The sequence below is a fragment of the Heptranchias perlo genome, chromosome 19, assembly GCF_035084215.1.
Source record: "Heptranchias perlo isolate sHepPer1 chromosome 19, sHepPer1.hap1, whole genome shotgun sequence".
Lineage (NCBI taxonomy): Eukaryota > Metazoa > Chordata > Chondrichthyes > Hexanchiformes > Hexanchidae > Heptranchias > Heptranchias perlo.
The window spans coordinates 30787420-30803642 of NC_090343.1; the positions used below are offsets into that span (position 1 = coordinate 30787420).

At 38.6% G+C, this 16223-nt stretch overlaps 1 protein-coding gene across 1 annotated transcript in view; it reads right to left on the reverse strand.

The window, feature by feature from the left end:
* Positions 1–1599: 1599 nt before the first annotated feature.
* The window catches only part of LOC137335349 (opsin-5-like), a 104602-nt gene continuing 89978 nt past the window's right edge, over positions 1600–16223 (reverse strand). Inside the window, exons 2-5 of the mRNA XM_068000683.1 lie at positions 13041–13228; positions 9421–9548; positions 6133–6467; positions 1600–2226 (exon numbers count right to left, since the gene is read on the reverse strand). Coding sequence (XP_067856784.1) covers positions 1600–2226; positions 6133–6467; positions 9421–9548; positions 13041–13228 — 1278 coding nt within the window. The remainder of the gene's footprint in view (positions 2227–6132; positions 6468–9420; positions 9549–13040; positions 13229–16223) is intronic.

The following is a 16223-nucleotide window of genomic DNA, read 5'->3' on the forward strand; positions in this document are numbered from 1 at the left end:
TCAATTCAGGAATGTTATTCTCAGTGATGATACTATAAGCCATCAAACATTGATAGTCACTGGGCATTAGACAACTGATGAGTGTGGCTTTGGGCCATCGCTAAGTGAACAGCAGGTATTAGGAGATTGTCAATGAGCAGTAAGCAGTACAATGTGTGAGTGAAACAGAAACAAACAGCTAGTTAGACACAGCATCCATGGAGAGAAGTGACAAGTCAACTTTTCAGGCATTACCCTTCATCAGAACCAAAAAACATTACAGATGAACAGCTTATCAGAAAGAATAGAGCAAGGGACTGGGGAGGGGGAGAAACATGTACACAAGAAAAGAAAAAGATAAGCTGTAAAGTGATTTGGTGGAGAAAAGGAGATGGTTAACTGACAGAAGTGATTGTAGCATGAGACCAAAGGAGGCATGATTAGAGAAATTAGAAAAATAGAGATATATGAGACCCAGAGAGTGTGTGAATAGTTAAAGCAGGTTAGTTACGTTGGAGAGGAGGAACATGAAAATCTGGCAAAGTGGAGCAGGCTCTTGTGGCCCGGGATTCTGGTGGAAAAAAAAGGCAAGTCAACACTAAGAGTGCAGACCACCCCACTGGTGGTGAACCTGTAACTCTCTGTTCCACTCTCGCGATATAGATTAAGATAATTTTATGAATTTATCTTTTTCGTACCTCTTATGATCTTATATAGCTCTATATGGTCATCTTCCAGGTGCCTCCTTTCAAGGCAGAAGAGCCCAGGTTTTATCATTGTTTCCTCATAACCCAATCTCTAAGACTAGGGATTGACCTTGTGGCTCTTCTTTTCACCGCCTTCAATGAATGATTCCCTTGTGTCTTGGTGACCAGAACTGGATACATTACACAAGGTGAGTGTCTATAATGTGTAGTAAAGTTCATAGAGATTACATGAAAAGGTTTGTATCTCAACAGCAGTTATCATAACAGATGTCTATGGTTAATGTGTTCAATGTCATTGGAATGTGATGACACACACACTGAAGGATTGAAACTGAAACACCTTGTTGGTGTTTTGCTACTGTTTGTATATGATTGCTTAATATGACCTTTTTCCCCATTAAAATACAAGGTAGAAGAGCTGAGCTCCATGAAAGCAATACCCATGTTAAGGAATGTGTATTTTACCTTAATTCAATTTAACTCGTGATAATTCAAGCACACTCATTGCAAGAAAGGAACCCAACATGATGTGTAAGTGAATTTCTTTTTAGGGACAATGATCATGGAGTGTTTCATCATATTTCTACATACATGGGGTGAAACTATGCTATGTGATAATAACATACAAACACAACAACACATTCATAAATCCTATATGTTTTGAATGGTTAAAATATCGGTCAGAGAAATTTCATGTGATGTGTCAATACATTACTGTATAAAGTTATTCCAAATATACAGAACTAAAGTAGTACTAAAAATTGCAAACTTTCTGACATAACAATTTATACCATCTCTTGACTTTCATAAATATCTTATACATCTTCGCCATAATTAATATTCTATTTTGTCACCCTACGTGGATCTGCACAAAGCTTTCATGGTTCACCGTGATACATGATGTAACACAATTTTATGATATAGTTATATTCGATCCTTTGTGAGCTTCGTGGGCAGTGTCTATTGCAACCTCAATACTTTCAATTGAAGATGTCATGCTTCCAGTTAGCATCACAAGTGTAGTTCTTTTCATGGGTCCAGGTGCTGTACTATCACTTGAAATATCAGTACTGGCTTTTGATGTGGATCCTCCTGAACTCTGAGTTTTTGGATAGTTATTGAAATATTCAAATGTATCTGTGCATACGTTGTAGGCAACATCCATATCCACAAATCCATTTGGAAGTTTGGAAGAATTCAAAGTGGTCTGATCACAAACTGATTTTAAAGTAATGACTGGTCCACGGCTGCAGGGCTCACGCTGCCATCTGCAGGGCTCACGCTGCCATCTGCAGGGCTCACGCTGCCATCTGCACAGATTGAATAAATGTGCCATGTCTTTGCTTAGAAACTTTCGAAAGTTTGGTTTGAACAGCAGATGGATGACAGGATTATACAATGTGGATGATTTTGCAAATGTTGCTGACAGAGCAAACACTAGTGGTGGAACCTTGTCAGCGTTCCCAAGTGCTGCCCACATTGCTGCAATAGCATACGGTGTCCATGCTGTTAAGAATCCAATGCACACAGCAACACTCAACTGTAAAATAATGAAAAGAGAATGGTCACATTATTTTAGTTTGCAGTAGTAATGATTGTGACAAAAATGAAGCATTTCTGTCTAAGATTTAGCTTGGTATTGGCTTCTTTAACTTGGTCACGGTACACAACCAGCTTCATTCATAGAAATCTTCTCCCAACTTAATTTGGTACAATTGTTACAGACTTTTGTCAATTTAAAAAAAAATAACTGTAATTTAAATCTGATCCTGGTCACTTTTTTAAAGGTATTTATCAAGCCATCTTGTTCGAACCATAGTCTGTCTTAAGCCTTCAATGATAGTCAAGCCAGATAGCTTCCTTAGATGGTGAGAAAAAGCAAGGAACTGATACATTACAATATTTCTTATATAATAGTGCTCACCTATAAGAATAGTCTGAAACATGGTGAGGGTGGATTTTGCATTTAATGCCTGGGTGTTAAGTATCACGTAGAAAGAAAAATCTGTCAGGGAGGATTACATGCTGGTAATAGAACCCGCCAGATTTTCCATTCTGCACTCTGCTCAGATGATGCTTAACAATTGGCAACAAAGATGATAATCTACTCCATGGAATAGCGCCAAAAATATTTTCCATAAGAAGAGTAAAGAAAACACAAAAAAGTAACAATGATAATATCTGAATTCATATTTTATGTGGAGGATGAATGATAGGCTTCATTATGGCTGAGTACATTCTGGTCACAGATGGAACATGCACTAAAATTATTCTCCGATCAATGAATCTATAATCACAAAAATTATGGCTTTGTTTAACATTCATTCATTTCTAATTTTATATTTTCAGATATGGCAGTAAATTGCTTTTGACACCTTTTTACCTAAATCCTCCTTTTTGAATATATTTCCTGCAGTGATGTTGGGAAGAAGATACTACACTATCATCTTAAGACTATTAACTTTTTTACTTTTGTTAAAGTTAACAGAGAGGATTCTTCTCCTTTGTCTTTACAGAGGAAAAGCGTATAGGCAGCATTAAAAAAAAAGCAGCAGAGACAGCCAATTGTCAGCATCAGTTTAGAGTGTTGAAATAAAGCTTCATACTCTCATTTCCTTGTAATAGAAGTGTTACAAATTTTGGATCTGCACCAGTTTTCTTATGAGTTCAGCATCTTCGGTCTCTCCCATAAATGAATCCTGTGTCCCTTACCATGACAGTGTGAAGCAAAAACAAGAGTAGAATGAAGAAGACAAGGGTCTCAATGGTGCTGTCAGGCCACTGTGATGTCAGTCATGTGATGGGGCAAGACGTTGACATTTGCAGACCTCTGAATGGCAATTGATTGCTCTTTGATTGTTGTTCAGAAACCAGTTATGTGGGATGCATTTCCACCAGTACGTAATGCCAGTCTGTTCTAGCACTGACCTCATCCCAAATCCCCAGAACAGGTTCACTGGCATAAAGGGAGTGGGCACCCATGCCATTATGTGCCCTATGGGGGAAGCAAGGAATTTTTGGGGGAGGCACCTTGCACTTCATGAGAAGGCAGGGCATTCTGGTTGAAGATCTTGATTTTTTTTTTGTAAGCTGAGCAAATTGACATTTGCAGACCTCTGAATGGCAATTGATTGCTCTTTGATTGTTGTTCAGAAACCAGTTATGTGGGATGCATTCCCACCAGTACATAATGCAAGAAAGGGAACTTTGCCTGCAGTGGGGGAAAAGGGGGCAGAGTCGATGGGATTTCTGATGGGTGATAGTATCCTGCTAGTCACACTTCCTCTTTAGATGGGAGCACCGTGGGGGTGGGGGTGGGGCAGATGTAAGAAGCACCCATCTGATCTCCCATCAGAATTCTGCAAAAGGACAGAAAACAGAGATTCTGAGCTCAACCTGGTCCTGCCCCTAATTACTCCCCTACACGTCCACATAATGTCGACTTTATGTCACTAGAGGCTACGAATTTCTAGCCAAGTTGTTCACACCCAAAATGTTATAACCTGTTTTTTCTCTTTACAGATGCTGACTGACCTGCTCTGTATTTCCAGAATTCGCTATTTTTGTATCCGATTTCCAGCATTTGCAGTTTTTTCCTTTTATTTTAAGGTACTTTTTCACATTTGTTTCCATTTTATCATCAGAATATTTTGCTTTCTGTATCATCTCACTATGTAAAAGCTGGGAGTCCATTAAAGAACAACATATGTCTTCATAATTTCACAGCCAGCACAGTTCATCTTAGTCTGGTTGATTGTACAGTTAAGTGCTTGAGACACAACAAGAAGCCTGTGAGTTTGAGCTCCATGGAGTTTGTTACACAATGTGTCTATGTAAGTCCGGTGGTTTTTATCGGTTGCCTGCAAGGCTGTTAAATAGAAGATGGAGCAAAGGCAAAGAATTCTGTCTGGCAAAGAGGAAACTGACATCATCCAACTTACCCTGTGTGAATTAAGCCTCCAGCTGGATGCCATGCAGCAGCACAAGTGCGTGTTCATGACCCAAATTTATTTCTGCCAGGTTGGGGGAGGATATTTGATGGCAAGCAATTAATGTCGGGAAAAAATAGGGAGGACATAGAAATTAATTAATTTTGCTCCATTTTCAGCCAAGAGGAGGCATGCTTGCTGCCAACAGGATTTTCAATGCCAATTTTCTTTTTTGCCTTAGATAAAATGTTGCATTATGGGAGACCCTATTTGTGAGGTGGCCAAAGTGGCAAAACTTATCACAGGTGTCTGGCAGATAACAGTATCTGGCAGCTCTGAAGCTCAAATGTACAACTGTTGGGTGATGGATTGAGCATGTAAACTATATTGGCTGACTATTCGATAACAAAACCAAACCTTGTGCTGTGGTATTTAACAACCAAAGTAAAACTTTATTGCTGTAGTCATTATAATGAACAAAGTGTGATGCTGGTTGGCCAACAGAAATGGTTATTTTATGCCCTGATGGCTCAGTGGTATTATGCAGTGTGGGGTGTCGTGCTGAGCCATACAGATCAGGAAGGCTCTGGGTTTTACCCTTTGATCTTCCCGAGCTGCTCCACTCTACAATTGGCTTCAGTGTTCCTTGGTTGGAGGGAGGAGTCTGAAATCAGCCAAGGTTCAGCTGTGGTGGTGCCAAATCATAGTAAAATACAAAATTGGAATGAAATATTGTAAAAATCTACAATTAAATAATTTATAATTCAAGCAATATTGAATGTGACGGAGTTCAGGTTTTCCTGAGGACAGGAGAATGCAGTCTGATCCTTAAGCAAACTAATCAAGCTGTTGATTGATTTACAACTTACCATGTGACCACAGATTCTTCTTATTGATTATACTTACAAAAGAATATATTTTATAGGCCTGCTATTTACACAAAATAAATAGTAATGCTTCCTCCACATTGTAGACTCTGGTGGTATCTGAATAGGGACAAAGGTAAAATAATACCTTTTAATAATGTTTTATTAAACTCTGATTTTAGTTGTTTTTTTAAATGCAACAGGTCCTGAATGAACCTAGATGATAAATGTACCATGTCAATTTACTGTCTCACCCCATTATATATTAAGTAGTTTTGTGAGGATATCCTCAATTTGCCGAAGGTATTAATAGAAAAATACCTTCATAACCAATGGAACGTTAGAAAAAAAATCATCTGATTATCCTTTAAGAAAGAATTATATTTTTAGTTTCTGTGAATGAAGCTGTTTTGGTTCATGTTTTGTAGAGCAATTCTGTAAATATGGATTGTTCAAATCAGCAAACAAATCAGCATTAATATGTATCAAACAGCCAATGTCTTGGTTTATGTCAAGTCTGTACAAAATGGAAAATTCTGGTCTTGGAGTATCTTTGGACAGTAAACTAAAACATTATTCCAAGGACATTAATACCATATCTGCTAGTTTATTTTTGAACTGTAATTTACTTTTTGATATTTGCAGACTTACCTTTACAATTAAATTGTGAGCATTGCTTGAGTTTGTTTGTGGGGACACATGCTTTTGCACTGCTCTTCTTGATCCTTTTACAGTTAACAGGATGAGAGTGTATGATGTAGTGATCATACCACAGGGGAAGATGTAGCAAAACACAAAGAGTGCAAGGATGTAGGACATTGCATTGGATTCTGTATTTGGTGCTCTCCAATCTATGCAGCAGGCAGTCCCATAAGGCTCTGGTCCATAATGACCCCAATTTGCCAGAGGAGAAATGGCAAATGTAGAAGCATATGCCCAAGCACAGGCGATCAGGAGACATGCATGTTCTGAAGTAAATCTGTTGCCTGTCATAGAATATAAATGTAAAAATACTTGATTATAATCAAACCAGAAGTTCCAATACAACATGATGCACAAGAACACTAAGGAGCATGGAATGGCCCATCAAAACCCAATCCTTTCACAGACCCCATGCAATCTACTCAATTATGGACTGTATCCCACCTATTTAATTTCCTGAGGGAATGTTTTACATCAATGTTCCATCATCCCCCAAAAAAATAAAACTTCTGAATATTTATCATTACCAAATTTCAGCCCTGGCCTGTTCTAATCTACAAGCAACACCACAATTCTTCCACCCACCCCCACAACCATCACAATGAGGCTGATTTACAGTTCAGGTGGACATTGGGTGATGGGCACTGTTGAGAGGCCCGACCAATTTTCATGGTCCGCCTCGTTGCATGCCTTCAATTTTTTGAAAGAAAATGTGCACTGAAGCTAGGTGCAGCCGCCGCAAAGGCTCTGTGGGGAAAGGCAACCATTTAGAGCCCTCCCGCCATTGTATACAGAGGGACTACAATCAGGGAAACCCCACCCACGGGCAGAATGTAAAATTCAAATTGCTGTAATGAATCTGTAATGTACCTGTAATGAATCTGTAATCAGTAATCTGTATTGAGTATAATGCAATGAGACACTCCAGAGTGTCATGAACTGTAATTATGTACAATGTGTTCATTGAACTGTACTTGATGTAACCTGCAAACTGTATAATCTGTATTGTGTACGTTTGGAATGTGATATGACAACTGTATTTTATGTATTGCTACAAATTTTATGAATAAAGTATATTTTTGGAAAAAAAATACCTTCAATAAGGTGGCCATGTGTTTGGAGCAAGGGCAGGCAAGCAATGAGTGGGGGGGGGGGGGGGTGCGTGCTGGGTGCAGAGGGACTGGCAGCAGACAGGATCATTCAAAAAAGTTACCATTTCCATTTATGGAGCAGCCTCCAACATTCCCTTTTAAGAATTACTGGTTAGGCCACTCCATGTACTATTCCACTGGGCAGGGTGCACTCAGCCCAGTGGAAATCCAAAATTGCATTGGGTTCCTATGTTCAGTAATGAGGCACCAATCTATATGAAGGACCTGGCAAAATCCTACTCCTCCTGATCCCACAAAGGAAGTTTTAAACTTTCCTGTAAAGGCCTCTTTGGCTGTTAGACCAGGTTGTAGCTGCTGGGGATGCCACTGCAGACACCCTGCTCTCTTCCAGGTTAAGATGGCGCCAGGGTCCCATTGGCATAATAGGACCCAGATTTGCATAAATGTATGAGGCTCCCGCCTGACTCAAGCTGGCACCTCATACGCCTTAAAAATCAAGTATTTTAAAATCGTAATGGAGTGGGCCCACTCCATTTCAACTGCCTAGCTGCCCGGGTGGGGGATATTCAAATTCTGAGAAGGGAACAAAAGAACAGGAGTAGGCCATTCAGCCCCTCAAGATAGTTCCACCAAAGGAATTTTTAATTTAATTAATTTTACTTATGCAATATTTCAAAACCACTATTTTGTAAATCACAGAATCTCAAGGACAAATTATCAGGAGCACTTAAAAAAAAAATTGCATTGCCGGTCATGCAAATAATTGGCTGCATTACTGTCTGCTGTATTTCTTGATTTTTGTAAATGTATTCATCTAGGGTAGTGTGATGAAATGAATTAATTTTTGCCTTCCATCTAGCTGCAGGCTGTAACATTGGCCCAGAAATTGCTGGAGCGGTCCATCTCAAGTGAATTGGAGTTCTTACCTCAACCTTCAGATTGTATTATTTTTGAGCACAAATTTCTGGAAATGCGATTTGATAACGGGGCAATTGGGACCTCATGAGCATTGGGTCCAATTGTCTATCTCCTAAACCAATGAAATTTAAGGATTGAGAAAGAAACGAGGAAATAGAGTGAATTAGAATCAAATTAGATACGGAAAAAAATAGAGAGGGAAAGAATTTGCTACCTGCGGGAATGAGACTCCACAGTTTCATTGTTCTCTTTCTGGGCCTCCAAGGATGAGTGGCATGTCAGGACCATAAATCACGTCATTAACAGGATCCTAATGACATGAATTACCAGCCCTAAATGGCTGTGGCGAGATTAATTCGTATTAACGGTGCAAATCCCGCAATTTCATAACACACAATGGGGAGGCTCGTGGCGAGATGGTAATTCTTTCGGTTTCGGTGAGGCTAACGGCGGAGCAGTGGAAATCGTCAAGCAATTTGTGGCGAATTGGAATTCATGCGTATCTCTGCCTCACCACAAATTGCTGGGGTTTTTATGCACTAATAATGGCAGGTGCCGTGAACTCGCCATTATTTTTGCAGCAATTTCTGGGCCATTCTTATCTTGAGTAAAACACTGGTTAGTTTTCTTAATTCCTTATAATTTTCTTAATTCTGTTTGAATAATGCACAAAATTAGAAAAGTTTGTTGGATTGATATGACATTTTAACCATTTACACTAATGCTACAGCCTTTTTGAGCTTGACTGTCCAATTGGTACCAAAATATTGGCATTCTTGTGTGATTTATGTTGTCACACACTTGCACAGCAGATGTTGTAGAGGAGCTGGAAAAAAACTACAGAATATAGATGCATTTAAGGGCAAACTAAGATAGGGGATCAGCCATGATCATGTTGAATGACCTACTCTTGCTTCTATTTTCTATGTCTATGTCTATGCTATGTACAGGAGGGAGAAAGGAATAGAAGGATATGCTGATAGGGTTAGATGAAGTAAGGTGGGAGGAGGCTCTTATGGAGCGTAAAACCAGCATAGGCCAGTTGGGCCGAATGGCTTGTTTCTGTGCTGTAAATTCTATGTAATTCTATGTAGATGAAGCAATCTAGGATTGCTGTATTATTGCAAATATTCCCTAAGTTACATTTGAAATTCAACATGCATTGTAAAACTGTCCAACTACTATAACACAAGATTTTAGAACCTACCATATGCAGGGTAACAGACCTTCATACAGCAGACAATGCTCAACATTGTCAGATTAGTAAGGCTGCAGATACCAAACAACACACCACAGAATGCATAATAGATGCACCACCCTTGACTAAACAACCACCTGGAAGAGAGATCACTCTGTTAGTCATTTTGTAAGAGTATGTAGACAAAAGTTAAAGTAGGTCTACTGTACTTCAATGCTGGATAAAAGTTGACTGGACTTATTTAAATGCTTCACACTGCTGAAATATATATGCTAATTTTTCAAATCTTAGAGTTGTCAAATTTCCTTCTCGCATCTGTTTGTCTGATCTCAAGATGGAGATGCATTGTGCTGCTTTCACAATATGTCAAAAATGTTGAACTCAACTTGACAATTGATCCTTAACATGAAGCCCTGAAGCATATGTTTGTACTAGAAGATATTATTTGCTATTCAGAGCCAAAATATATTGATACAGTTTTCCTGCTCCTGTGTGTGCTTTTCACTTGCATCTTAACTGTTGTTAAGCATTTCTGTAAACTGATGTCACTCAGTATTTTGCCTTGCCTCCATTCCATTGTCATTTCTTTCCTACAGCTATACTTCACTTTAATAAGTTTAGTTGTAGCCCAATTCACATCTCTCTTACTCATCCACTTATATACAGATTTTTTTTTTAAATTTCCACAAGTAGCCACATATGGAGTGTTTCAGAAAAATCACTTTGTGGAAAATGTATAAATAAATAATTTTTCATCAGATAACTTTGTGAATTGGCTCCTATAGCACAATTTTGCAATGCTCAGTTCTTTTCTTATCTCTTGAAAATGAGCTATAGGATGTTTGCAAAATAGTATAAAAATATTTACCAGAATGATACAGTGGCAATTGTATGACAGTAATAAAAAAATCATAAAATATTGACCAAGTATGAACAAGCCATTTCTCCCAGTTTCCCAAAACTTCAAATTTAAAATGATCATCCTTATGCTTAAATCCTTTCATGGCTTTACCCCTCCCTATCTCTATAACTTCCTCCAGCTCTACAACAGCCCCTTCGCCCCCATGAATGCTCTGTTCCTCTGGCTTTGGCCTCTTGTGCATCCACCCCTCCCTTCCCATTGTAGCTTCATCTACCCAGGTCCCACTCTCTGGAATTTACTTCCCAAATCCCTCTGCCTCTTCCGTTTCCTCTCTTCCTTTAAAACATTCCTTAAAACCCACCTCTTTGACCAGCTTTTCATCACCCCATCTAATTCATTCTTCTTTGGCTCAACATTTGTTTTATTTTCCTTCAAACTCATGTGAAGCATCTTGACATATTTTCCAAACTGAAGTCTACAATGGAGTCACACAGAAATAACTTACACACAGTTTCCAGAATCGGTAATATTTCACAGCCAGCCACAAGCAAAAGCAATATGAATCCTTTCAATTTACAGGAGGGTTAGGATTTATTCTGAGTTTCACTTTAAAAACATAAGCAAAATAAAAAACTATTTTCAAAATTATCCTCAAAAGCATTTTATTCAAACTCTGATTAATTTTTCAACATGCTGAAAACTGTTGTTTAGGCAAGGCCTTTACAGTCAGAAATGGATAAACAGGGCTTTGGTTCAGTCAGCCTGGTCTATTCAGTACACAGGAACAGGAATCGGCCATTCAGCCCCTCAAACCTGCTCTGCCATTCTAATAGATCATGGCTGATCTGTACAACTGAATTTACCTACCTTTTCTCCATATCCCTTGATACCCTTACCAAACAAAAATCTGTCACTCTCAGTCTTAATAATTTCAATTGACCCAGCACCCACAGCCTTTTGAGGGTGGGAGTTCCAGATTTTGGAAAAAATGCTTTCTGATTTCACTCCAAACAGTCCTAGTTCTAATTTTAAGATTATGCCCTCTTGTTCTGGATTCCCCCATCAGAGGAAACAGTTTCTCTGTATCGACCCTATCAAATCCCTTTAAAATTTTAAACACCTTGATTAGATCACCCCTCAATCTTATAAACCCAAGGGGATACAAACCAACTTTATGCAATTTGTCCTCATAATTTAACTCTTTAAGCCCCAGTATCATTCTGATGAATCTGCGTTGCACCCTCTCCAAGGCCAATATTTTTCCTGAGGTGAGGTGCCCAAAACTTAACGCAGTACTCTAGATGGGAACTGACCAAGGCTTTATCCAACTGAAGCATCACTTCCTCACTTTTGTATTCTAACCCCCTTGAGATAAATGCCAACATTGCTTTGCCTTTTGATTGCTTTTTGTACCTATGCATTAGCTTTCAGTGATTTGTATACATGGGTACCTAAATCCCTTTGCTCCACAGCTCCTAATCTTTCCCCATTAAGAAATAATTCCGATTTGTCTTTCTTGGATCCAAAGTAGATGACTTCACACTTTCCCGCATCTGCCATAGTTTTACCCATTCACTTAGTTTGTCTATGTCCCTTGTAACCTCCTGCTCCCAGCCACACAATTTGCTATGCCTCCTAACTTAGTGTCATCTGCAAACTTGGATTCACAACTCTCTAATCCTTCATCCAAATCATTAACATATATTTTGAAAAGCTGAGGCTCCAGTACAGATCCTTGGGGAACAATATTTGTCACACCCCACCAATCAGAACTGGCCAGTACCCAAATCCAGGGCCAATTTTGTTCCATTCTTATACTCACTGCTACTATTATCTTATGATGTGGAGATGCCGGTGATGGACTGGGGTTGACAATTGTAAACAATTTTACAACACCAAGTTATAGTCCAGCAATTTTATTTTAAATTCACAAGCTTTCGGAGGCTTCCTCCTTCCTCAGGTAAATGTTCAGGCTGAACATTTACCTGAGGAAGGAGGAAGCCTCCGAAAGCTTGTGAATTTAAAATAAAATTGCTGGACTATAACTTGGTGTTGTAAAATTGTTTACAACTATTATCTTAAACACTGCTAAAACACAACCATTTAGATTAATCTCAGTGTAATACACCAAGGCATGTAACTCATACTATAGCTCTAAACATTATCTGATTCTCCACATAACCTCCCTTCATGCATTGAAAAAAATAAATCTTTTCTTTACAGATGACTTTTTAATTCAGGCTCATCTGGGGATACTTTCCCTTAAGGTTTGGTTTTTCCTTATGAATGCTGGAGGCTTCTCGATAAAGATATTACTTTTCCTGAAAACAGATCCAATACGCCCCTCGGGTAACAGTTGCAGATTCCTCGATTGATGCTTAGGTGTAGCATATGCAATGTAACAAGCTCCCCAGGTTCATACTTCAAATTACTATTGGTGTAAACTTTTTTCCTTGATGAAAAGTCCAAATCTCAACTGTGTTTAGTGATGTATCCTTTATTATGGTGTGATTACATCAGGGCTAACATTAGATTACTAACATAATTTTGTGAAATGACTAGGCTTGAGTTAGAATTGCCTATTCCTCCATAACATACCATGTTGGAGAATTTTGTATTATATATGTGGAACTGAGGTAAAGTTTAATTGAACTGGACAAATCTGGACTAGCAATTTTTTCTGACCTAATTCCTTACATCGTCCATGACTACAATTCTTGAAATGCTCGTGAAAATCGGTAAGGCTTCATTTGTGTGTTTTAATTACCTGTTTGCAAAACATGATGGTATGGCCAGTGGTAATAGAGTTAATATCATTGCAAGGTCACTGATGGCTAAGTTTACAATGAAATATTCTGCAGGTTTAAGCGTGTGTCTTTTCCTGAATGCTACAAATAAGAGAATACTGTTCCCAACCACTGATAAAATACCTGTGAAAACACAATCATTAATTTTCTACAGTTAATGTTAAAAGCATTTTGCAGTAGGAATATCTCTTCTTCATACATGCATAATTCCAAGCAAAGATATTTATTTTTAAACCTTTTAAAACCATAATTGTCCATAAATCAAATTTTTCTTAACAAATATAAATTTCAAAAGCCTCGACTGCTAGTGAAAGCGTAGACTTTCATTTATAAGGCAAAAGTTTGAAATCCAACCTGACTGATATTTGAACTCAGTTATGTGCAATGTGTGAATTGTGGTAATTCTTGGTTTGTCCACCAGATAAACACTATGTGATGGGGGGCTGAATCTCAGGGGAGGAAAAGACAATGAGGGAGCAACAGGAAAGAATATCTGTTGCCACTAAATCATGGAACAATATTGAAAGAGTTTGAGGGGAAGTGTGTCAAGCCGGTTCAGTAGTTCTGCTGTCCTGCATCACAGAATGGTAGGACATGTATTTGTATCCATTATTACTCACATGGTGAACTTTCTGACTTTGGCTATCTCCCCCAGAAGGGAGGGGTAATCACCATCTAACAACTGGCAACAGTGGCATAGGCCGAAGCCAGGGTGAGTGTCTGATGAAAGGTCTTTGCCCTGAAACGTTAACTCTGTTTCTTTGTCCACAGATGCTGCCTGACTTGCTGAGCTTCTCCAGCATATTTTGATTTTATTTCAGATTTCCAGCATCCGCAGTATTTTGCTTTTGATTTTGTGAGAGTATCCTTCTTGGTCTCTCAGAGGTGGTTAATGTAAATGCAGGGAGATCAAAGAAAGAAGAAAAAGAAAACTTGAAATATTACAAATACAATTATTTTTCCCTTTCCAAATGAAGTAAGTGTGTATGTGTCTTCAGCATTTATTGAAGCATGATTATTTAAGGTCATTTTGCACTATTAATTTGAACCTTCAGAAACCGTACTAAAATTAAAAAAAATATCAATTTCGATTCTCCTGGGCTTTCCATTCCATTGTATATTCTTGAGAGGTGGGAGATAAATCCTTGATTGAAAGTTGGAATTGTTAACCTGTCAATTAATGGCATAACTTAATCAGGGTGTTTGGTTCACATTCACGGTGCCAGTTATAACACTTTCACCATCAGTTTTTTTGTTTAGATAAAACTCTTGTCAAGTGTCAAAAATACCCTACCACAATGTAAAACATACTGAAATGAGTACAATTCAATTAACACCAAAGGCAAGAAATAATACTTTACTTTCATCAATTTTGACTGTCCCATCCCACTTCATTACATCTCCTTTCATATGTAAATATTACTAAATTGATTGAACTCTATGAAAATAGTTTTGTAAGAAAATAAATAATTGTTTTTCATCTCATCCAGGCTTATTTATAATAGGTACTATTCAATTAAAATTTCAATTTGTAAAGAAAACAGCTTTCATTTCTTAAATATAGCTAATAGATTTCAGAAGACTGAAAATACATACTAATAAGACAACATAACACATTTATTATAATAACTGTGAAGTAATCAATAGTATATAAACTGCAATCCTTCAGAGTTTTCTTTCTTATTCCTTGCAAATGTTTCAGTTAATTGGTTGAGTGCAATACACCTTAACAGTTCCTTGGATTTTCCTAGTAACCTACAGTTTTCAAAGTGTTAGGACAATCTTTATCTTTGAGCAATTAATCAAATGTATTGACATAAACTGTATGAGAGGATACTTCAGCTAGGTCACAGAATACTAGGTATGGCTTTATCACTAGGATTCCCATTGAATTAACATTTAAGACCTTCATTATAATACTGATAGCAGTCTTTCACCCTATGTCTGTATAGAAAGACGTAGGGCCGGCAGATCCAATTAACACTGCTGGTCCTTGTAATCATCTCTTCCTAGGGAGAATGGAACTCTGATTCAAAGTAATTACAACTAAGACTGCTAGGAGGGAAGAAAGCTTTTTTCCTCCGTTGTAAATTTCATAATGGATCCTGACAGTGCATATAGTGATGAATGAAAAATAGAAAATGCTGGAAACACTCAGCACGTCAGGTAGCACCTGCTGAGAGAACAGTTCATTTAACGTTTCAGGTGTGGACTCTTCATACACACAATTTTTATGAACAGTCCACGCCTGAAACGTTAAATCATCTGTTCCCTCAACAGATGCTGCTTGACTGGAATGTTTTCAGCAGTTTCTGTTTCTATTTCAGATTTCCAGCATCTGTAGTCTTCTGTTTTAATATAATAATGGAACCTCTATATTCAATGCTGTCAGAATTAGAAACAAAGAACATGCATTTATAGAGTGCCTTTCAGATCCTCAGGACATCCCAAAGTGATTTGCAACCAATTCAATACTTTTTACTTGCAGTCACTGTTGTAGGCAAACATGACAGCCAAATGAGATAAATGACCAGTCACTCTGTTTTGGTGGTGTTGGTTGAGGGATGAATAATGGCCAGGACCCTAGGAAACCCACTGCTCTTCTTCCAGTGGTGCCATGGAATCTATTCCGTCCACCTAAAGAAACAGGACCTCTGCAAAACTGAGTCGGAAGTTGTATCTTAAAAGAGGGAGGCAATCACGGTGGGGAATGTTCACTGGATCGGAAGATTTTTGGGGGCCAGGAGGAGCAATCACTTGGGCTGTCTTCCAAGTGGCCTGCAGTAGTCCCTTTAACACCTGGGACCAATGGGGGAGCATGTTACCCCATTGGAACCTCAAAATTGTTCTTGGTTCCTATGTACATCATAGGATCCTGATTAGCACCTTACAAAGGCTCCCATCTGAAACAGGCAAACATCTGGGCCACCCATGTGAAGGCTCCAATGAAAATGGTGACTGCCATACTGGGAGCAGGAACGGCGCAGTAAGTGGCAAACTGATATTTTTGGCCAACTACAGCCCTGTTCCCACCAGGCGGTAGCTATGAATATCATAGAAAGGTTACAGCGCAGAAGGAGGCCATTCGGCCCATCAAGTCCGTGCCGGCTCTATGCAAGAGCAGTCCAGCTAGTCCCACTCCC